Below are 23,388 nucleotides of genomic sequence, written 5' to 3' on the forward strand. Positions count from 1 at the left end.
CAGCCCTCCAGATATGTCCGGAAAAGAAACCCCCAGAGCCCCCCGGAGCCCTCCACAAACCACATGGATTCTCGGGAAGGGACTGAAAGCCACTCAGGCCACGGCCACCCCGCAGGCCGGGGCAGGGCCCTCCCTCAGCGCCGCCATGTTGGAGGCGGAACCGAGCTGGGGCCATCACCATGGCAACAGCGGCACGTTCCTCTCCGCGAGGCGCGGAGGCAGCGAGGGGTTGGCGTCACCGCGGCGCGCCGGGCGAGAGTGGTGACGCAGAAGGGCCGCGCCGGCGCCGAGCGCGGGAGGTGGTGGCCGGGACGGGGCCGGCGCCGCGGTCCGGCCGGGAAGCGTTAACGGCCGCTTCCGCCCCTCTTCCTGCAGCGCGGCCCGGAAACACGCGGCCCACCGGTCGCGGGGAGAGGCGGCATGGCCGGCCCGCACCTGCAGCAGCCCAGCTTCCTGCTGGTGGGTGGGGAGCGGCGGGCGGTCACCGGGGAGGCGCCACGCCGAGCCCGCGGGGCCGTGCCGAGCGGCGCGGGCCGTCCCGCTTCGGTTGGACTTGCGGTTTCTGGTTAACTATCAGCTTTGTAATGTGCCTGTGAAGTTATAAGGTCGGTCAGTGTAACTTCAGCCATATCGGTAGAAATGCTGTACCGGAGGATCGGCGTAATTAGAGGGTTTCTACGTCATGGCCGTGATAAATATTGTTCTTTGTGGCAACGGTCATCTGATTTCCCTTATGATTTGTAACAGGCCACTTTGAAGGCAGATTGCATAAACAAACCGTTTGTTCAGAGGTGCCACGATCTGGAGACGGTCATTGAGGAGTTTCCCGCCAAGGTGAGCAGTCGCTGCCTTTTCAGAAACTCGCTGCCCGGCATATTTCAGGGGAATTTGCTTTTTTCATATTACTGTTTTCTTTGTTCCTATTTCTCTTATCAAGAGTTTTGAGGACCCCAGGTGAAACAGTGGGAATCCAGTGTTTCCCAAGAGTTAAAAACCTTTTCTAGTCATTAAAAGATTGTTTCAGTTGACTGCACTTCATTAATACCTTTCAGCCTCAATTTGTGAGGAAAACTAGTTTTTAAAATGTAACAAATGGCGTGTGATGCTGATGAGTATCATTGGAACTTTAGTAGGATCAGAAATCAGGATAGATTTCCTCTAATTGCCATATTATAACACATTCTTTTGAATGGAAGCTCTGCCCAGTGATAGTCTGGAAACAGTCATAAATAGCTGGCAGACAGTATCTTTGTGCATTCTAGTACTTGCAATAGAAATTGCTCAACGTTAACTATTTGTGTCTGTTTTCCGTAAAGGAACTACATGGCATCTTCCCATGGCTGGTGGAGAGCATTTTTGGTAGCCTGGATGGCATCATCGTAGGCTGGAATCTTCGCTGTTTGCAAGGAAGAACAAATCCTACTGAATATTCTGTGGCTTTGGATTTCCTTGATCCCAGGTAAACTCATTCATTTCAGCACAGATTAAAAAAGGTATGGTGAACAAATAACCAGTGTTTGACCTTTATCCGTTGTGCAAATGTAAGTTCAGAAAAGTGAGACAGGAGAGGGTACTTACCATGGATTTTCTTTCTGATGCTTGTTTGCAGCGGCCCAATGATGAAGCTGGTTTACAAACTCCAAGCAGAAGAGTACAGATATGATTTCCCAGTCTCATATCTTCCAGTGAGTAATTGAAAAATTTGTAAGAAGAGAATGTAGTTGTTGTTGCAGCTATTGGAACTTTGCACGCACCTTATACATACGGTTCAATATAGGCTAAGGTATAGCCTCAGTGCTTCAGGTTTAGAGCATAAACATTTCTTTAAATGGTTGCTAGAGGAGGAGAGTTCCCAGCCATAAACTTTGTAGGAGGTGGTGGTAGCTAGATATTTGTGCTATTCAGCCAAGAAAGCTGCATTGTGATTCTTATCCTGTCCCCAGAGAAAGTCGTTTGCTTTATCTTGGTTACCAGTAGTTGCAGGTTTGAAAATAGTTTTCCAAGCTCATCACAGAGCAGTGCCTTCCCTAGCTGCGCTTTGTTGCCCATGTGTTTGAAGACTAACTGCTATCCTGGATGTGAAGTATGACATTTCAAACAAAAATGTTTATCTGCAGAGTTCTTTCACTATGTTTCTGCCATTGCTACTAGCTACCTGCTATCTAGAAGTGGATTCAGATCATTCTACAGTCTTTAACAAAAGGAAACATCATTTAAGTATATAGTAATTACTGGTCCACAGCTCAGTTACCCTAACAAAACCATCAGCCATCAGGCAAACACCAGTCTTCTGCTGCTCCCACTCCAATTGGAAAAGTCTTGGTGAAGGCTCATTTTTATTCTTATACTGAATACTCATTTTCAGTGAAAGTTTGGCAGTTATCTAAAGAGTATGCATTTGCACAAGGAACTACTGCAATGCAGTAAAATCCCACTGAGCTGAATGTAGATATGATCCCAGAATGCTGGAATGCAGCAGAACTTCACTATCTGAAAACATACTCTGCAAGTATGCTGAGTAGCCTGATTAATATTTCATTACTCTGTCTTTCAGGGCCCCGTGAAGGCTTCAATACAAGAGCAAGTCCTACCTGAATGCTCTTTATACCACAACAAAGTCCAGTTTCCTTCATCTGGTGGTTTAGGTTTGAATTTGGCTCTTAGTATCCTTTTAACAGTTGAATATTTAATTCATTTTAAATGTCTAAACCTGAGAGATTATGAAGCATTTCTGTTGTATATTTATTTTGTGTCTATAGTAAATCACTGTTGTGCTGAAGAGTTTGGGCTGATTAGAAATGTTTAGATTCCAATGAAAAATAAATTTGTCCTCTTCATATAAACCCTTGTGGGGGAATTTCTGGCCTTATTCAAGTCAACAACAAAATTCCCAGTGATTTCAGTAGAGCCTGTATTTCACAATTTTTGTTTTTGTAATTACTCATAGTTTATGTAATAAGATAGAAAAAGGGCATGTTAATTTTGCAGCTAGTGTACTCGTCGGAAGCAGTCTAGCTGCAGCTGCAGTGGTTTCAGTTTGAGACAGACAAATGTGCTAAGACGAGTAATGCAGACACACCTTGCCACATAGAGACAACCTCAATTCCCAATGTTTGTGTCATTTGGAAAGCAAGAAGGCAAAGCTGAATTTGCTGTTAAGCTCTAGCAAGTTAATTTAGCATTGGCAAAACAAACATTTAATGTCTAGTCAGCATCCCCAGATATCTAACAGCTGTACCTGTTTTTTATTATCTGATCCTTGACTCTGTTCTTCCAGATCCATTTGAATATTACATGTTTTACTTTGCAATTAGTTTGATTACACAGAAGGTAAGTACCTTTCGCAATTTTTCCCTTGAAATAGTATTAGCCTTTCTTCACAATGCTTTAAGAGCCTGCTGAGATGCTGTCCAGCTAAATTAACAGCAGTTTTATCTGTACTTTTAGAATTTGTTATTGCTTTGGTTCAGTTGATCATGTAAGACTGGATAATAAACAAAATACCCACCTTAGATATACCAGTAAGCACTCTGTCCAACAACATGCCAACACAGAGCAGGCAATGGATTCCAAATGGGTTTCCTACCTCTCTATCCAATAGCACCATTTATACAGTCATAACCACAGCGTTGTACTATGGTGTCTGGTTATTTTGTTTCTCTTCCTATTGTTACCTGTGCTATATAACACTGCGCTCTTCTCATACTTGTTTACATTCACTACTACAGCAACAGTTCTCTTCCAGTTAGTTACTTTACCTTTGCTCCAAAGCGTCTTTGTTGTCAATTCACCCTTCATACTGGGCTTCTGCTTATTTATACTAAATGGGTCTGGCTGTGTAGCACACGCTCCCTAGCAATGGCTTGAAGTAACAGTATATAACTCCAGGTATATCCTGTGTGTCTGTTTCAGAACTCGCCCGTCACCCATCACGTCAGCCCTTCCAACAGTGCTTATTTCATCTTGGTGGACACATACCTGAAGTGTTTCCTACCCACAGAAGGAAGTGTCCTTCCTCCACCTTCTTCAAATCCTGGGGGAGCCATTCCTTCCCCCACTCCCAGGTAATGACTACAGTGCCAGAGGCAAATTGTTGGAACAGCGCTTACAAAATATGGCTTGTTGGAATGAAATCTCTAACAAGTAGAAAACACCTCTGCTCTTTATGATCTGTATGTACTTATTATATAATTACAAAAATTAAATAGATTTACGTTCACTTAATTTTACCATACAGCTTTCATTTGAAAGTCTGAAAGGTAGCTATTATTGGAGCAGAAAAGGCATGTACAAGCAACAAAAATTCATCAGTTCAGCAACTCCAGTTGTGTTGTGTGCCCTGCAACTGGAGTAGGACAGATATGACTCTACTTGACAGTAGTTTTTACTATCTTCAGATACGTATGGTATGTGGTAAAGATGGCACTGGTGATAACCACTGTTGGAAACTTGCATCTTTCATTAATGTTGCTATAAAGCCGGAGAACTTGGCAGTTGGTCATTTGTTTCAGTTGTGAGGTTGCCATCCTTAAGTGTTTAACGCTCCCGTTACCTATTTTGCAGTTTTTGGAAATTGCTGTGTCAGGACCATGTTTGTGGCTTTGTTGCAGACTGGTAGTGCTCATAGGTTTCTTAGTTCCTAACTTCCTCATATAAAAAGCCAAGACACACATTAGTAATCAAATCAATATAATGAGTGACTGCATTTCAAGTGACTTTTTGCGTGGTAATAGATCAAGCTATTTAACCACAACTGGAAGGAAGATGATGAAAGATTTTTTGACCGCTTACTGAAGTTCTATATGTCTACGTAATAATGGCATAAAAACAAATTCACAAAGTTGAAGTGAAAATTCTCCAGTACAAGCACCAGGTCCTTTGTTCTTTGTAATGGCTAAGTGTGTGAAAGTCCATGTTTTCAAAACTGGTTTTGCTACTCGAATTTATAAAATGTTATCAATATTAGCAATTTTATACAAATGTAAAAATACATAGCCGTTGTATTTTATATAACTGCATTTTAAATACATTTCAAATATTGATTTCCATGGTCTGTTGACCCTTAGCAAAAACCTAGGAAAATACAGATCAGGTGAATTAGGAATATGGAAGGCAGAGTGAAAGAAAACAAACTGAATAGGAGTAAGTAAAAAACCATGAATTATTGAACATAACATCAGGTCTGTGTAAAGCTGGTTCAATGCAGTATGAATAGTGATGTAGTGTTTGTAGTTAAAGTGACTAGTAATTATAACACCTTGCAGAAGTTTGAAATGTGTAATCAACTATGCAGCTTTACTTCTTAAAGACTGTTTTCCAGTTTATAAACTGGTGATGAAAAGCAATGACATATTTCCCTGTACTGAGGCTTACTGATTTCAGGATTTCCATTCATTTGTTTTTAAAGGTCTCCAGCAGTACCTTTCACTTCCTACGGCATGCATCACACCAGCTTGCTGAAACGGCACATTGCCCATCAGCCTTCTGTGAATGCTGACCCAGCTTCCCAGGAGATCTGGAGGTCAGAAACGCTGCTTCAGGTAAGTTGGATTTAAGGAAGAAAACACCTCACAACATTTCTTGCTGCTAACTGAGGAATCTCTTCTTTTTAAACCAGAGAGAGTCTTAGCTTTAGCTTGTTTTTGGAATTGAGCAGCTGTTGTTTTCTGTTAGTGAAACAAAGAACCACTGTGAAACTGTTAAGTTGTAATTTAGAAAGGCACTTAATATCTTTTGTTTTAGATTGCGTATCTAACAACTGATCTCAAGCATTTGAGTAATTTTTTCCAGAAAAGTTTCTAAACCTGATTTTTTTCTCTTTTTTTTTTTTTTTAATCTTACATCAATTCTATACTCTAAGCAAAGGTTGAGCACAGAAAAGTTGGTTTTGTTCACCATCAAGGGAAGTGAAAGGAGAATCTGGACTTAACAGTTGTTCTGAAACAAGTTCCTACCATCTTGCTGAACTGAATTATTGATGCTTAGCAGGTGCTAACAGTATAGCAGCTCAGTCATTTGCACTGACATGATGATAACCTGAAACATCTCTGAATAGGTGCCTGTCTATTTACAAGTACAGCTTAATTTTTCAGATTTCATACTATGGTCTTCCCTTATACCTAGCTTGTGACTGGCAAGTCCTGGATTATTTCTCTTTCCCTAGCTGAGAAAATATTTGTTTTGCAGATCTTTGTTGAAATGTGGCTTCATCATTATTCACTGGAAATGTATCAGAAAATGCAGTCCCCTCATGTCAAGGTAATAGTTTGTACTTCATTCATGAGTGTCATCTGATAGTTGACCTCTTATCTTGGGGTAAATCTCTTATTTTGTGGAGAAATTTTTGCTATATTGGTCCAAAGGAAAGAAATAACTTATCAGAATATGTACATGAGTGTGTCAAAATTGCTAATCCAGTTATGAAGAATGTTGTGAATAAGTGTGTCATCCAGATTTGCCTTCATTGCAGAAGTTGTGTTGTTTTTGTTTTGTTTTTTGTAAAAGACAAGTTTGTGGGATGGTCACAACAATCTGAACACCAATAATCAAACTACTAATGTCGAGGAAGATGCCACTATAAAACCGTAGTGTTAAATACCATTGGGGCAACATGGCTGCTAAAAATCGCTAAAGTTGATTTCCAGCAGTGATAGCAACTGATACTGAAATACCAATTAGTAATTTCTAAGATCCATAACCATTTTTTAGCATAAATCCAAATTTAAAAAGGAAATCTTACTAAACTGTCCTTCATTGTTAAGTGAGTAAGCCATTTTTGTTGTTTCATAGTCCAAAATATGCTTCCGTAATGGTGTCGGAAGCAATTTGTAGCTACAGAGTTCAGAATGTCTTACAGAAGCTCTTGCTCAGATAATACACTGTTTTAAGCAGTTTGTGGTGGCCTGTTCAGTAACAAACTACTGCATGTAAAAACTAAGTAAGTGTTGCAGAGACTAAGATCAAAGGCATAAACGTAAAGGGAATTTGAAGGAGAAAATGTTGATCCTCTGAATTCCCTCTGGGTCACAGTGGGACTTTCATAGAAGGGGAGAGAAATATAAAAGCTACTCAGGATTTATTCCTGTGTAAAAGAGCAGTATGAGAGTTGATTGACTGAGAAATTCTGATCCTTCACTCCACAGGCTATAAAATAACAAACATATTTATATTTTGCTAGGGAAAAACATTTGAGAGCTGAAGTGTGATGTGTTTTGTCTTTTATTCTTAAAGCTGAGATCAAAATGCAAACTCACTAATGTTGCAAAGTCTCCACTTGGGACTCCCAGCAGCATGGCTGTGCACCTGTGATGGAAAGGCTTTGCTTGAAGTACCTTTGGTCTGTCTGTCTGTCCAGTCTCTGTGCATCAAGCGCTGTGCTTAGGCCAGAAATAATGATTGCTTTAAACTTCTCTCCTCTGTTCACCCTCTGTATTTCAGATGCTCTCTTCTAACACTAGGGAGCAGCAGTTATAGACAATGACTGTCACTGTCATGGTGGAATAGGGCCTAAGTAGAGCTTAAAGTTCTCTGAAATCATCACTTCAGGATCCTCCACAAGGTGTGTTGAGCCACAACTTGAGGCCATAACTCCCTGAATGGTATTTTAGTTTCATCTTTGATGGGAAGTAATCATGGGCATGTAAAAAAGGAAGTCTTCACTCTTTGGGCATAAGAACACCTGAATAGGGGACTGGAATTCCCCATGACATCCATAAATGGACAAAGGATCCCTCCTGCAGGACTGAGGAAAGGTTCCAGATCAGCTGGGGACAGGACTGTTCGTAAGCCTGTGATGCTTAAACTAAGCTTTGTAGACTGGTCTCAGGGTGGGCTGAAGGAGAACAGTCTGCTTTGTAGTTCCTCAAATGAGGAAGTAGAATATACAGAAATGCAAGTTTTGTTTTAACATAAGGGTTAAAGGGCTTGACTGGAAACCCAAGATCACCGTAAATCTTATTCTTAAAATTATTAATAATTATGCAGGTTCACTTGATTCCATTTAGCCTTCTGTGTGTTTGGAAGGAGGGGTAATTAGTGATCATTCATCCTTGGATCTAGACCTGTTTGACCATCAGTGACTTGAAATGGCTACGTACCTGTATTGGAAGGAGGGATGAGGTTCCACAGAACTTGCTCTTTCTTTGTCCAGCACCCAGACCTGTTTGTTTTGATGGGCCAAGCCAGATCCCAGATATGTAACTTTCCTGTGAAGTGCCTCAAGGAATGATAGGTTTTCCTTAAATCTTGTTAATGTCATCACAGACTTCTCTTTACAAGTAGAAGGCGGTGGAATGGGAATGAATAGTAAATAATTTCTTTTGAGAAGATGTACTACTATTCTACTTTACTGCTTTGAATTCTTTCTGGATCTGGTGTGAACCTGAGGTTGGCACTATTTGCTATGCTGTTTTCCGCATTAATTCAACTATTTTCCCATTCTTTTACATTGTCTATTTGCTTTTTCTTTCTCGGATGATCCAGAGCCCAAGCGTGCAGCATCTCTTTTCCTATTCTCTTCTGCTGTAATCACAACGAGCCCTTAAAAAGAAGTTGTTTGTTAAAACTTTATGTATGCTTCCTGACCTTCCAATGCCAGGTGCCACAGACCCCAGCACTGCATGCGGAACACCCATTAGACTACAGGTTCTTGCTGATTCCTGTGGTAGGAGATTATGAAGCAGACGATGTGATTGAGCTGTTGGGGAGCTTCCAGTAACAATCCGACCATTCTAAGAGTGTAAAACCAAAAGATACCAAACTGGCACTAGAGGAGATTGGGTGGGGGCTGTTCAAAGACAGCAGAGGTGTGATCTGGAGAGTTAGTTTAGATGCCTGACAATAGTCATTGGGATCTGTGTAGTGTACATTTTTTGTTTTATGTTTTTTCATTAATTTCATACTTGTGTGTCACTGTAGCTACAGTATCCTCTTCACCATCACATTGTCAAAAAATACTCTTTACCTTACTCATCAAAGGAGGAATCTGGCTGAGGCTTGCAGAGATTTCAGTGTTAAGGCAAGATGCCTTTTGCATCAGCATATAACACTGTTTGTCAGGTATGTCTTTTGCCTAACACGTGATGTTTCCCTAATAGTAAGAGTAATTTCCTCTTCTGAGAAAATTCACAAGACCTGCAGCCTTCCCAAATGGCCTTTAAATAGAAAGAGAAGACAGAGGATTTCTCCAAACTGGAAACTTACTGGACAGGCTCACGGTGATTATAAAAAGCCAAACTTTTTTCTTCCTGTTCCTTGGGAAGAAGAAAGCATCAGTTTGAGTTTCTTCCCAGTATACAAACCCTGCTTCTCTAGCAGCACAGGAAGAAATGACAGAGTTTTCAAAATAGTATTAAAAAGGCTTGCAGAATATTGAACGCTTTTACTCCATTATTTCATAAAACACTGTAGCAGTGTGTAAATCCTTGTCGCTGCAGTTCAGTTAACTTCCGAAATGGGAAGTTTATTTGGCAAAAGCTCCGTATCCCCTACCAGTACTTGCTCTGAGGGTAGCAAAGAGAACAGCCACAGCCACTTACAGCTGTACTTTTTTGACAGCTGCTCCCAGTTGTATTTTCAAGTGATAAAGAGTATGAAATACTGTGGAATCAATCTACTAAACACCAGAAAGAAGAGGATACTGTGGCTGCAGTTGTTATTGTGATATGTTGTCCCTGACTGTATTTGTGATGTTCATTTTTTCCCCCCACCCTTCTTCCTTGGGCTCATTCTCACTTTTTTTTTCTCTTGCTCTCTTCTCTCCTTTTTTCCCTCCCCCCCTTCCTTTTTGTTTCTGTTGTCTCAGCTGGAGGTTCTCCACTACCGACTCAGTATCTCCAGTAAACACCACGGTAGTCCTGCCCAATCCAGCTACCAGGCCCTCCACGCATACCAAGTATTATCATCTTTTCATTTTGTTTCCTTTTTAAAAATCTTGTTCCGTCATATAATCTGCAAAGCGTATTGGTGCTGTACAGCAGCCTTTTCTGCTAAGGTGTGGTTTTACAACTTGATTGAGAACACTGCATTGAGATTTACTGAATTTTCAGTGAAAACAGATACTGAGAGGTATTAGCAAAGGTCATGGAGAAAATAGTTAAAATCTAGCACATTATGAGGACTAATTGGGAGCTTCATTTTTAGGGATGCATTCTTGTAATGCATTGTAGAAAGAGGCTTACCAGCTATGCTGACATTTTTTGACACCAAAACTGGCTTCACCAATGGCAGATTTCTGCCCCTCACACACTAGTCATTTAAGCAAACCTTGCATGGAAGAGAAGATCAGAATTTGCAAGGCTGACGCCTAAAATTAATGTAGGTAACATCTAGGGTTTTTTAGCCAGTGAAATGTCATTGAGTAGTATTAAATTAGTAGTGGCAATGTGAACTTGATTGTCCAGTTTTGCAGAAACACACGACTGGCACGTTTGCAGATTGTTCAGGAGATGTGCATGCAAAAACATTCCTGTTGGAACAGATTGTTGATTCCTCTTTCCCTACTTCAGCCCTTTATTCATTGGGTCTTCATTGTGGGAAAGGGGAGGGCTAAGCCCATGTACTATAAAGCTCTTATTATACTATAAAGCTCTTTAGCACTACGTGGAATTTTCCTGTTGTTTAATCCTTTATTTTTCTTATAAAGTGCTATGAAATCTCAAGGTACTCCTTAGAAAGGAAAACAGGAACTACTACTTTTCTTTAAATCTTTTTTACTATTATATTTATCTAATTACTGTGTTATGAAAAGAATGGCATACATCCATCCTGTAAGCTAACGTTTGACAACAAAAACACTTGTGAGGAAAAATACTTTCTAAACCAATAATGTTTGTAATTGTGCTGATCCAGGCTAAGAGGAAATTGTAAGAATTGCTAAGTGAAAAAACTAATATCATCACCTGAAATTATGTATTGAAATAGTCGTACTGGTGGTTTTGTAAGTTCAAAAGGTACCTTCAAGGGGAGCCTAGAATTTTTTTAAAATTACACCCTTTCAAGGCCTATAGTAGAGTACTTAACCTCTCTAATTGCTTTTGGAGATCCTGATCTGAACTCCTAGGACCAAGTAACTTCTCAGAGTTCTACCTTCTTGTATGAACTCTCCTCAGGACTGTAGAAAACGTGCTGATTTACCAGGAGCTGGTAAGGATGGTGGTAAGACCAGCCTTCATTAGAACTAGGTAACAGGTTATCATCTCTCTTAGAAGAGTCTCAGATCTGGCTGTCCTACATGACTCTATCTATCATCAGGCCTTGAATCTTTTCCTGGAGTGAACTTTACAGTGTATTAAAAATCTTAAGAGATTGTAAAAACCCATCTGTTTTGCCTCAGGCATTGCAGAGAAAGGACACACAGAGAGACCCTCCCCCACCCGGTTCCCCCTCCCAGCACTGGAAATACTGTTGAATGGATTTAAGAAGTGGAAGCTTTTTGTATAAAAATGCCTACCAGTCCCCTAGAGTCACATTCAGCGTCTTACCTCAGCATGGCTGTATTTGACATCCTGGAAACATCTTGCAGCGGTTGTCTAATACACTCTTCCAAAATCTTCCATTATACTTGCAGCTGTAACTTTTGTTTCGTGTACGTTCTTCTCAACTTTTGAGAAACATGAGAGCTGTGAAACTTAGAATACAAATAATACCTTAAAATCTGCCTTCAGTAGTGGATTGAGATTATTTCACTACTCTTAAAGCAGATTACAGTAGCAAAGGAGTTCGTGCTTTGTCCCGAGATTCTGCAGCAGACCAGGTCTGGTGCTGGGCACCCAGGAGAACTAGCTCTTTTTTACCTCATTCATCTCCCTGCTATATCATACACTCGTTTATTAGTAACATCACTGTGCTACTCCCACCCAGGCTACTTCTACCCATAATGATGCTAGAAGCAACAGGATCACACAGGACTTGAAGTAGTTCTTATTCTTACCGTAACTCTTTCTAGGATTATTCTTTCTTACAAGGCAGATGAGTACCAGCATAGGAAGGAGAACTCAGTAAAGCCAGCCAAGAGCATAAACAAAGGATCTGTTGTGCTGTCCGCAGCAATGAACTTATAACCGTAATGAAAGGCTAAATATTCTTTTTTCAGAAAGGGGTAAGTCAAAATCTACAAGTTACTCTGCTCTTCAATGCTAGCTTGAAATTCAATGCATTAGAGTACTGTAGATACTTTTTTCTTACAATCACATTATCAAAAATACGCTACTGTTTCTTAGGGAACTGATGGCAGAAGATTGATGCAGCTTGTCCTGGGGAGCAATTCTGTCTAAAATCAGGTGGCACCAAGCTACGGTGAAGAACCTAGAATGAAGAAAGCATTTCTTGTATTTCAATTTCTGATTTGAGAATATAATTTTCCTGAATTATCTCCTGGACATTTAGCATATGATACTCATTATCTCCCTGTCTTTTGCTTTGAATCTAGGAGTCATTTAAGCCCACTGAAGAGCACGTGCTAGTGGTAAGACTGCTTCTGAAACATCTGCATGCTTTCAGCAACAGCCTGAAACCAGAGCCTCTCTCCCCTTCAGCCCACTCCCACACAGCCAGCCCACTAGAGGAGTTTAAAAGGTACGTACATGAGCAGCCTGTCTCTGAAACATGCAGAGCTTTTCCCTGAAAAAGCTCTGCTTTCACCGAGAGGTTGAATTAGGTTGTTTTGATGGCTAAATACAGAAGTACGTTATTAAAAGTACATGAGAGCTAATGGATTATGTTTCTCACGTCCACTAGACGGTGGGGGGCAGCTTCAGGAGGGGGGATGTCTTGCTATTACACTAGTCTGTATCTTGGCACAAGTCAGAGAAAAAAAAATGCTACCAGAAGATTCTGGCTCAGGTTAGTGGAGAATTTTATATTTATGTATTTCAGTTGAAATTCAATGGCCAGAAGTAGCTTCAGTTAAGAAAGAACAAGCCTGGGTCAGTCCTTTCTGTATTTGCATTTGTGGAAGTGTGTTGGGTTGTTGGGTTGGGTTGGGTTTTTTCGTTTTAAAATTTGCTGCTGGTTTATACATGTGACTGTCTGTGAATCTGTTTGCAGGGTTGTAATTCCTCGGTTTGTCCAGGAGAAACTTTATATCTTTCTTCAGCACTGTTTTGGCCACTGGCCTCTGGATGCCTCTTTCAGAGCAGTATGTATCTGCTTCTCTTTCTAAGTCTGTACTCAACAGAACTAGTAATTAGATATTGCTGTTTAGCAGCTATTTCTTGGTCTTTAAATCTTTTTTTTTTTTCCCCTAGAGCAATGAAATTCTTTATTTAACATGTACGTTTAATGTTAGAGAAAGAATGCCCATTAGACATAAGAAGGAAACTGAATAGATCTTGGTGCGAATTACTACAGGTTGTTGGCTGATTTTCCTGACAGTGAAAATGGCTGTTGATTGAAAAGAAGTAGGTGTTACTCTTAGAACAGATACATTCTTATAGGTCCTAATTTCTTGATATCTTATCTAATACAATAGGTCATAAACAAAAGTAATATTCATTTGTGATAGATACTGCAAATATTACCTCCTGCAAGCAGGAAAAGAAATATATCAGACCACGACTCTGGGTAATTAATGTAGGAGTTTAAAAGTGCAGAATGTAACAGGGCCAGATCTTCCTCACTAGACGTATACTTAGCTATATCGCAGTGTTTGAGATACACATGTAAGGCAAAATGTCAGAAGAAATGTGTACAGAGGCCATGGCAAATCTATTCTTGGCTTCAGTGCATTCAGGACTCCACTGTGTTTCCTCAGGGTGGTGGGTACATCTGTGCAGAAGACGAGAGCTGAAATGGTATTAATGTAGCATCTTGTTTACTTACTTCAATATCAGAGCTGTTAAATGCACCTTAAATGTAGCCATCAACTAAGTTTTCTTTTTCTGAAGTAGCTGTTTGAGTGCTGTCTCATTTGGGTATTACAGAAAATCCAGATTGGTCCTAATGAACATGCACTTAGCTTTTTCCGTTCTTTTTTAAAGATACTTGGATTACTAGAGAGAGCTTTATTCCTAAAAACTTTTAGGTGTCATTAAGATAATATTCGCTAGGTTTAAAACAAACAAAAAACCCTTTGTGTCTTCCTTTCCAAAAAGTACTGATACTCACGTGTTTTTATGTGTGATTTTGCTTAGGTTCTTGAGATGTGGTTAAGTTACTTGCAGCCTTGGAGGTATGCGCCAGAAAAGCCACCACAAAGTACAGAGCCTTTGCTTCGCAGCGTGTCAGAGAAATGGTAAGGAGGAAAGCAACTGTGAGTAATCTGAACCAAACCTCAAGTTTATGCAGATCGTGAATAAACCAGCAGAATTTCAGGAAGCATTCACCATCCTGAATTAGCTTCTCATATAAGATCAGAGATGATTTGTTACAACGCAAGCTTTTGTTTTGAAAGGAGTATTCTTTTGTCTCAGTGCAAATAGACCATCTTTCCAGAGGTAGTATAAAACATTCCCTTAATGACTCATTTGGCAGAAGACAAAATAATAATTATTTAAATGGCTGTACTCACAAATCCTCTACTCACTTTGACAGGGCTGCCTTCATTCAAGAAAACCTACTCATGTATACTAAGCTGTTTGTAGGATTTCTGAACAGAGCTCTTCGAACAGACTTGGTCAGTCCAAAAAATGCTCTCATGGTGTTCCGAGTAGCCAAGGTCTTTGCTCAGCCCAATCTAGCTGAAATGATCCTGAAAGGTAAATGGATATTTTGACATCTTATGCTGTTCTGTTTTGATCTTTCTTCTCAATGGCTACATCTTACCTTAGAAGCACTGAGGTGAATAAACTTACTCTCCCATTTTGCTTGCTATTTTGCCATTTAAAAGTCTGTGTGCCTTCACTAATGTTTGTACTGGTTTAATATGTCTATAGTTCTTTTCTAATCACCATCATTTACATTTCATTCCACAATTTTTTTCTTTAAAGAATAAAGAACACAATATTGGGTATTTACAATAAAGTTAGTATTTCTTACACTTATGTTGCTTGATTATTTAGCTCAGGATTAAAACTTCTTATATCTCTAAAGGTATCTATACTTAGCAAAATAGCTAGTCAGGTATTCATGTATGCACTTCAGGATAATTAGGATACAGTTAATTTGGGAGAGGCAAGATTTGACAAGTATCAGTGTCTTAAGTGTCATGATTCTCCACTGCCTTTGTTGAAAACAAGTTACAGGCTTAAAATGCTGTCTGTATGGTCTGCGTTTAAATGCACTTTGACATTTTCTGCTGTGGGCAGAGAAGATTAAATGAAAAAAAGATGATTAAGGCCTCTTTCCCCCTAGGACTACCTGCCTACTTAAAAGCAAGTTGCCTAGTAGCCTTAAGATGTAGCTAGACCTTCCCCAGGCAAAACCAGGAGTATTATGTAACCATCTTCACTACTTTCCTCAAACTCTAGGAGAACAGTTATTCCTGGAGCCAGAACTTGTTATTCCCCATCGTCAACACCGACTTTTTATGACCCCCACACTTGGTGGGAGCTTCTTCTCATCATGGCCTCCAACTATTACAGATGCCTCATTTAAGGTGAAGAGTCATGTTTACAGCCTGGAAGGACAGGACTTCCAGTATAAACAAATGTTTGGCACAGAAGTCAGGAATTTGGTAAGCAACACGTTTCTTGTCACCTGTCTTTTTACTTTGACAGGTGTTTTCTCAATGCTGAGCATCCATATTATGTGAAGTTAAGAGTGGAAAATTTCACACCCTGCGCTACTGTATACTTAAGTTTGCTGATGGTGACTTCTGGAACATGAGGGGTCTCAATCCAGCATAGCAGTAAAAATCTGCTTGCTCTTTGCTAAATAAGAAGTTAATGTAACAACTTGCTGCCTTGGAGTATTTCCTCTCAAACATGCCTACTGTGAACTTCTGATACATTGTATTGATTAATACCCATCAGCAAGTCAGATAAAAATAGCAGGAGGAAAAAAAAAAAGGCAGCTGAAAAACCTGAGAAGCACTCGAGTTTCTTAAATTTTTCAACAGCAAAGAACTACCTTTGCCCTATTGGAAATGCAACTAACAGTCTTTGCACAAGTCCATGTGAGCTAAGACAGTGAGTTTGCTGGGTTTGCTCTCACTGCCAGATATCAAGGCAGAGTTTTATCCTTGTATTGATGCTTAATGGTCCCTTATCTTTGTCCCACACAATTAATTTTTTTTGTTTTAGGTGTTAAAACTGGCTCAGTTAATTTGTCAGGCGCAGCAGACAGCAAAATCCATATCAGACCATTCTGCAGAGACAATGGCTAGCCAGTCCTTCTTTTCATGGTTTAGATTTACACCCTCTGAGATGAATGGTTCCTACACAGGCAATGACCTTGATGAAATTGGGCAAGACAGCATCAAAAAAACAGATGAATATTTAGAGAAAGCACTGGAATACTTGTGCCAAATCTTTAAGGTACGTAACATCTTTCTAAGAACTTTCCCTATGTGGCAGTGTGAAGAAGTCAGGATTCCTCAAATGTACTTCTATCACTCTTGTACTTTGTGGGGTCACAAAGCCATCCAGAGACCCTCTAGCAAATTTTGTACGTTGTAAACGTCTTTTAGGCTTGACTTTACCAGACCATTTCAAAACCCCTTTCAACATAGATAGAACTAGATGCTATTAATTTCTAAATATTAAGTCCACTTTGTTTTAAGCGACCACTGTTTTGGACTGTATAGTTTATAACAAACCTGTCTCTCTACTTTTGCCTGTTCTCATGTTTACAAACAAGCAAGGCATGGCTTAAATTTTAAAAACAGTCCAATATCTTCTAAACATAAAGAGCTATAAAAATACAACATACAACTGCAGCTATAGATGAATGGACAAACTGGAAGTGGTCTGTTTCTCTGGTTAAACTTAACAGATTAATTTCTCTCAGCCACACTCCCTCATACGGAATTGACCTAGGAGAAGACAGCTATTTGACAGCTCTCAAGGAATAAGGGACATACAAAACAGAACACCTCTCTTGGATTTGATGAGCACAGACAAGAAATCTGGAGACTTTTATCTCCTTTTAATGTCTAACTGAGGTACTATTAAGCAGTTCTTGGTATCTCTGCTGGCTGTCAAAGGCTTCCACTGCTAAGGAGTTTGTGAAGGGAGAAATAAATGAAACAGAAGGGGGTAGGTCAAACACATGCTTTAGAACTGTGTTATTCTTGAGTAGCTGAATGAAGCCCAACTGACCCAGATGATGATGAAGTGTGGGACAGCTCAAGACGAGAATGGAAAAAAACAGCTTCCAGACTGCATTGAAAGTGAGGATGGGCTCATTCTTACACCCCTTGGCAGGTACCAGGTGAGAGAAGAAAGATTCCGTATCACTACCCTAGATTGTTCTTGAAAAAACGAGTTGTCCTTCTAAATCAAGAGAAATGCAATTTATCTGGGGCTAAGAGAGGTACCTGTATAAAGGCGTTTCAGATGGGAGCTACAAGATAAGGGGTTTATTTTCCTGTTTATAGATCATAAACGGCTTACGTAGATTTGAGGTGCAGTATCAAGGAGATACTGAGCTTCAGCCCATCCGAAGCTACGAAAATGCCACTCTTGTCCGCCTCCTATTTCGTTTATCCTCAGTGCTTAATGAAAGGGTAAGTACAGCATTGCCTCCTTTTATATTTTCCATTGCAAATTCCTGTTCTTCACTACACCTGCACGTATATGACACTGCTTATTCTTGCTCTGTCTTCTTTATTGTGGTCTAGATGGGTATTTCCTAATAGTATCAAGCCTGCTTCTCTACCTATAGTTCTGCTTTTCCTACACAAAACATTAATAAATAACATTTTAAATGTATTCTTTATGCTTGATGAACAAAGGGAATATCATTTAGAATGAATGTTTCTAAAACAGGAAAAGCAAAGCCTTTTCTTCCTATAGGTATGATAGATACAAGGCAAGATGGTCCTAAAGCAGTTCTACTATTTAAAAGTGCATTTTGATTTTTTTTTCCTTTATTTCCTATAATCCTTATCCTATAAATGAAGAAAATTGTAAAATAAGTTATACTTACTTTATGACAGTAGTTGCAGTAGAATACTAATGTTTAAACTTTTCTTACCTCAGTTTGCTGATCAGATGGATGTGCTTTGCTCCAGGGAAGATTTTGTTGGCAGACTTTGTCGCTATCATCTTACCAACCCCCACCTCATACAGAAAATCAGGTATAGTCCCATGGTAAAGGACAGAACAAGCCAGAACTGGGGACCAAGAATCAGTCTGAGGTTTCTGGCTAGCTACAGGACCCTCATTTCTTTGCTGATGATCTACTTTATTGCATCCTGGTTTTACATTGGGCCAGTGGGCTGCACATTCATTATCCTGATTGGATATTTTCTTTATGCTGTAATAATGACTTTTTTCTCTGAAGAAGGATGGAAACCACATGAACACTAATTTCCTTGTAAAAATAAATGTTTTAAGGATGAGCCTGGGATTCAATGACTAAAGTATTTTTTAATATTAAAGTTAATTGAGTTTTATAAACAATGATGTGGTCTTGTGGAGTGGAGATAATGTAAATTTTATTTTTATAAAAGCATTCCTATGGAATCTAGTAAATGTCATCTTTTTTTGAGGGTGGGAAGAATGAGCCGTCAGTATTTACAATACTGAAATGAACTGTGCCATGTGTAGACACATTTTTGATTCAGCAATAACTGCATTGAAGCCTCTTACACTGTTCTAAAGCAAGAATTAGCTGCAGGACTGACTCATTATGCTTACAGGCAGAGCAGTTACAAGGGCAACAGAAATGGCAGCGCACTAAGAAATTTATAGGAAGTTGCACTGACAGGAAAAAAAACAACAGAAGATGGGTCAAGGCAGCAAAAGGGGCATCTCACAACCCAGTGTTGAGCTTAAACCTCCTTTTCCCTGCCTGAGGCCTCCCCAACCCAACTTCTGCCTCCATAAACCACTTCTCCATGTGTTTGCATCTCTTCCAGAGCTACTGTGCTCAATGGGGTATTAACACTTCTGTTTTTACAAGCAAGTTACTGCCGTTTCCCCTCTAACCTGGCAGTTTTGGTCAGCAGATAGGAGCATTCCTTTCTTGGAGTTCAACAAATACTTTGTGGTCCTCTCTCCTGACACAAAAAGGGCAAGAAATCCTTTTTTGTTCCATCAATGCTTAAGGAATCCATTGGTTCCCATCTGAAGCAGCTGTGCTGCAGCAGCAATACTCCTGTAAAGCATTAAGGACTCTGCACAGCAGTGAGACAGGAGAGGTATCATTTACTAAAAAATAGGAGAGCACCCAGACATGTGCATTTAACGCATTCATCTGACTCAGGACTGGTTAAATGCTGTGCAGGTTGGCTCCATCGCTGTCCAGCGCTGCCGCACTGCTGCCTCGGCCAGGGCTGCCCAGCCGATGCCACTGGGACAGGGTGAGGGAGCTGCCCAGAGCCCCGCACCCACCACCCCGAAGCTGCAGCTGCTGTAAAGGCCCTGGGGCAGGCCAAGGGGCCTTGCAGTGGTGGGTGAGCAGCAAGCCGAGCAAAGCTCTACCTCCCCAGCAGCAGCTGTCATTCTCTGTGCTTCCTTAAATGACACTATTTTTACAAAATGTATGTATTTTCCCACTTTATTACAGATCTTCATTAATCTCATTATTAATTAAACTCATAATTAATTAAGCTCTGGCTGGGACTCAGGAAAAAAAGGAGAGTTTATCACTTGTGGAAGAAGGGGCAGGCAACTCAGGAAGAGTTCAGGGATCTCATTAGGTCGTGCAAAGAGGAAATTAGAAAGGCAAAAGCCCGGCTAGAACTCAACCTGGCTACTGTCGTGAGAGACAACAAAAAATGCTTTTATAAGTATGTTAATGACAAAAGGAGAGCCAAGGAGAATCTCCATCCTCTATTGGATGCGGGGGGGAACGTTGCCACCAAGGATGAGGAAAAGGCTGAGGTACTCAACACCTTCTTTGCCTCAGTCTTTAGTAGTCAGAGTGGTTTTCCACAGGGTCCTCAGCCCCCTGAGCTGGAAGACAGGGACGGCGAGCAGGATAAACCCCCCATAATTCAAGAGGAAGCAGTTAACGACCTGCTACGCCACCTGGACGCTCACAAGTCTATGGGGCCGGATGGGATCCACCCGAGGGTACTGAGGGAGCTGGCGGAGGAGCTTGCCAAGCCGCTCTCCATCATTTACCAGCAGTCCTGGTTAACTGGGGAGGTCCCGGATGACTGGAGGCTCGCCAATGTGACGCCGATCTATAAGAAGGGCCGGAGGGAGGATCCGGGGAACTACAGGCCGGTCAGCCTGACCTCGGTGCCGGGGAAGATCATGGAGCGGTTGGTTTTGAGGGCGCTCACAAGCCATGTCTGGGACAACCAGGGGATCAGGCCCAGCCAGCACCGGTTCATGGAAGGCAGGTCCTGCTTGACCAACCTGATCTCCTTCTATGACCAGGTGACCTGCCTCGTGGATGAGGGAAAGGCTGTGGATGTGGTCTACTTGGACTTCAGTAAAGCCTTTGACACTGTCTCCCACAGCATTCTCCTAGAGAAGCTGGCGGCTCACGGCCTAGACAGGTCCACTCTTCGCTGGGTAAAAAACTGGCTGGGCGGCCGAGTCCAGAGAGTTGTGGTCAACGGAGTTAAATCTCTTCTCCCAAGTAACAGCGATAGGACAAGAGGAAATGGCCTCAAGTTGCACCAAGGGAGGTTTAGATTGGACATCAGGAGAAATTTCTTTACTGAAAGAGTGGTCAGGCCTTGGAACAGGCTGCCCAGGGAAGTGGTGGAGTCACCATCCCTGGAGGTATTTAAAAGACGTGTAGATGAGGCCCTTAGGGACATGGTGTAGTGGGCATGGTGTGTTGGGTTGACGGTTGGACTCGATGATCTTAGAGGTCTTTTCCAACCTGTATGATTCTATGATTCATAATGAATGAGGGATTGCTACTAAAAGGTATGCCACATTTTCCTGTTGTGCAGACAGGATGAATTAAAAGCTGTGACAGAGATCGCCCATTACCTTATCATCAACACTCACAACTGGAAGACTGAGCTGGAAGGACATCTTGAAAACTGTCACCTTTTCGTGCAGTATCTTGACCCCAGGGCCATTGATGTCCTACACTCAGTAACTCAGAGCCATACTTTAATTAAGAGCACTCAAGTCAGCTTATACAGAAAAATGGAATAGCTGAGAGTCATTTAGTTTGATCTAGAAATACAGTTTCTTCTAAACCACCCCCCAAAAAGCAACAGCAGGCAAGGCAAAGCTCGGAGGCTTGTGGCTAGCAATATAACGCACCAATATTCTCAGCACTAGCTTGAGCTACATTTTAACAAACCAAATTCATATGCTTTACCTATACTGGTTGGAAGCACGGGGAAAAGGAAAGGGGAATGCAGTATTTCTGTACTGCCTGCTGCTGCAGTACAGCATTGTCAGCAAAACATTTTATTCCTCGCACCAAGCTGCTGAGAGAGAGGCTGTCGGGCACTTTACTCAGCCTAAGCTGTAATTGGGAGGATTTTGTTCACACACACAAGGCAAAAGTTATGCTTACTTTTTTTCCGAAGTTCTAGAGAGTAACAGGGTCCCCTTCTAGGTTACCACCTCCCAGGTCATGTTTTTTTGTTTTGTGGGTTTTTTTGTTGTTGTTGTTGTGGTTTTTTGTTTTTTTTTTTTAATTAAAAGCTCTGCTGTTGGTTAATACAAGAATCTGAAGTTCTGAAACATAAACCAAACACAGTGCTGAGAATGTTGGGGGGTGGATTTTATTTAACATTACAGTGGTAGAAATATTTAGTGCTGTCCTCTAGAAGCAAGCCTATATGCTAACAACTTCCATGATACTACTATATAAAAGGTCAACTTTTTTTTTTTAAATGAAGTCATGCATCTAATCTAACATGCATCCATTAACATGGATACCTTCCTGTTATATCCCCAGCTTATCATCACAATACTTACCCGCCACAACGACACAGGAGTCAAACATTTGACTAAAAAGTGAGTTTCTCAGTAAAAGGTATGTCAGGTTTCTGGAGGGAACACCTTCAGCAACTGAAAAAAACCCGTCCCTCAAAACATCTTTAGTCAAGGGTAGGGCTCTCAGTCAAGTATCTTATTAACAAACTGGCACAACCTAGGGTACTAAACAATAAAAAGCAGGTGTTTTCACAGTCTGTTTTGTGATTTAAAACCACCCTTGTTTCCCTGGGACTAAGGGGCTTTCCCCACCAGCCTGTTTCTGCCCTCAGAGTATGGCAAAGTGGCAAACAGCAGGCACAGCTCCATGTATATTTCTGTTCCCGTGTTCACTCTCACCCCTTCCTGCAATTTTCATTCTCCAAGCTACTTTTTTATTCACAACAAATGTTCCTTGGGGCAATACACCGAGATGCCACAAAGAGGAATCCTGATCAGATCAGCTTCCAAAGGCAACTCAGGAAAATAACAACCATTTTGTGCACACTAAAAATATGCCATGGTAGTGCACATAGGAGAGAGAACTAATCAAAGTGAAATGAGGTTCAGTAAGAAAACAGCTATAAGCTGAATGTAAATAAACATCCAAAACTATGCTGTAGGAACCAAAGCATTCAGCATCATGAAAGTAAGCCTGCAATAACCAGCTTTGGCTAACAAATCCACAATTTGCTTGAGCATTAGAGCTGCACAAGGGTTGCATCTCACCATGTTCCACACAAGTGTAAGAGAAGATATTTCCTATTTACTAGTCATTGTCCTGCTGTGATGCTGTAGATAATTGTCCCACTGCAAGTTTGATTTGAGCAATTTGATACTTGAGGGCCTTGGCTTTGCAAACCTGTTTGCTGAAACCACCACTCCAGACTACTCCCATAATCAGCTCTGCAGTCATAGGACTTGGGTCATCATTTCTCTCTCTTTTTTCTGCAGATAACAAAATTTCTACCTCCTCTTCTGCAATGACCAGTTCAAATCACAGTTCAGCATGTAAGACTGCTAAAAAAGGCATGACTTACCTTTGGGTAGCAGAAATATCAGAAATTGGTCATCAGGCAAGACATTTTGCCATTTTGTTATGTGGCCTTATTACCATTTGTATTAATTTTATCATGCACATTTTACTAATCGTACTGACATCAAAGTGAACCATTTAGAAACACATACAAAGCTAAATTTGGACTGCTGCTAATTCACGGAGCCTACAAAACCCACATTGTTTATGGTGAATAATAAGTTTTCTGGAAAAACAGCAGAAAGGTAAGTTCTCTCTGTTCCTCAGTGCAACTGAAATAATATTTGGAAGACATCCACAAGAACAAAAACGTTCCAGGAGACTACTAATTAGTCAAATCAGGTAATGAAATGTGGAGGGATTTTTATTAAATAATGGTCATCCTATGAACATTCCAAGCACTGAGGATTT

The 23,388-nt window shown here is 40.8% G+C and overlaps 1 protein-coding gene and 1 long non-coding RNA gene across 5 annotated transcripts; one reads left to right on the forward strand and one right to left on the reverse strand.

Annotated features, from left to right (window-relative positions):
- The first annotated feature begins 242 nt into the window (after positions 1 to 242).
- Positions 243 to 18,563, forward strand: SMPD4 (sphingomyelin phosphodiesterase 4). 4 transcript variants are annotated; one of them, XM_075167882.1, is made up of 19 exons: positions 243 to 459; positions 748 to 834; positions 1,317 to 1,459; positions 1,610 to 1,685; positions 2,555 to 2,663; positions 3,278 to 3,330; positions 3,913 to 4,064; positions 5,408 to 5,540; positions 6,187 to 6,258; positions 9,803 to 9,892; positions 12,428 to 12,573; positions 13,045 to 13,135; positions 14,130 to 14,230; positions 14,530 to 14,693; positions 15,405 to 15,610; positions 16,179 to 16,412; positions 17,176 to 17,307; positions 17,474 to 17,602; positions 18,078 to 18,563. In XM_075167882.1, the coding sequence occupies exons 1-19, from the start codon at positions 421 to 423 to the stop codon at positions 18,405 to 18,407; spliced, it is 2,487 nt and encodes an 828-aa protein (XP_075023983.1). In that variant the 5' UTR covers positions 243 to 420; the 3' UTR covers positions 18,408 to 18,563. The 4 variants fall into 4 exon arrangements, with proteins under 4 accessions (XP_075023983.1, XP_075023984.1, XP_075023985.1 ...); XM_075167884.1 differs by having other exon boundaries at positions 268 to 459; positions 15,519 to 15,610; XM_075167883.1 differs by lacking the exon at positions 9,803 to 9,892 and having other exon boundaries at positions 266 to 459.
- Positions 4,983 to 12,429, reverse strand: LOC142090267 (uncharacterized). Its single transcript, XR_012676485.1, has 3 exons — positions 11,481 to 12,429; positions 7,250 to 8,538; positions 4,983 to 5,666 (listed from the first exon to the last, which is right to left on the reverse strand). It is a non-coding gene; the product is annotated as an uncharacterized LOC142090267 (long non-coding RNA).
- Positions 18,564 to 23,388: the final 4,825 nt, after the last annotated feature.

Source organism: Calonectris borealis, chromosome 18, assembly GCF_964195595.1.
Source record: "Calonectris borealis chromosome 18, bCalBor7.hap1.2, whole genome shotgun sequence".
In the NCBI taxonomy this organism is placed as follows: domain Eukaryota; kingdom Metazoa; phylum Chordata; class Aves; order Procellariiformes; family Procellariidae; genus Calonectris; species Calonectris borealis.

Coding starts and splice junctions, on each gene's coding strand:
- SMPD4 (XM_075167882.1), top strand. CDS start 421: ATGGCCGGCCCGCACCTGCAGCAGCCCAGCTTCCTGCTG. Junction 6,259..9,802: donor TGCAGTCCCCTCATGTCAAG/GTAATAGTTTGT, acceptor CTGTTGTCTCAG/CTGGAGGTTCTCCACTACCG. Junction 15,611..16,178: donor GCACAGAAGTCAGGAATTTG/GTAAGCAACACG, acceptor TTTTTGTTTTAG/GTGTTAAAACTGGCTCAGTT.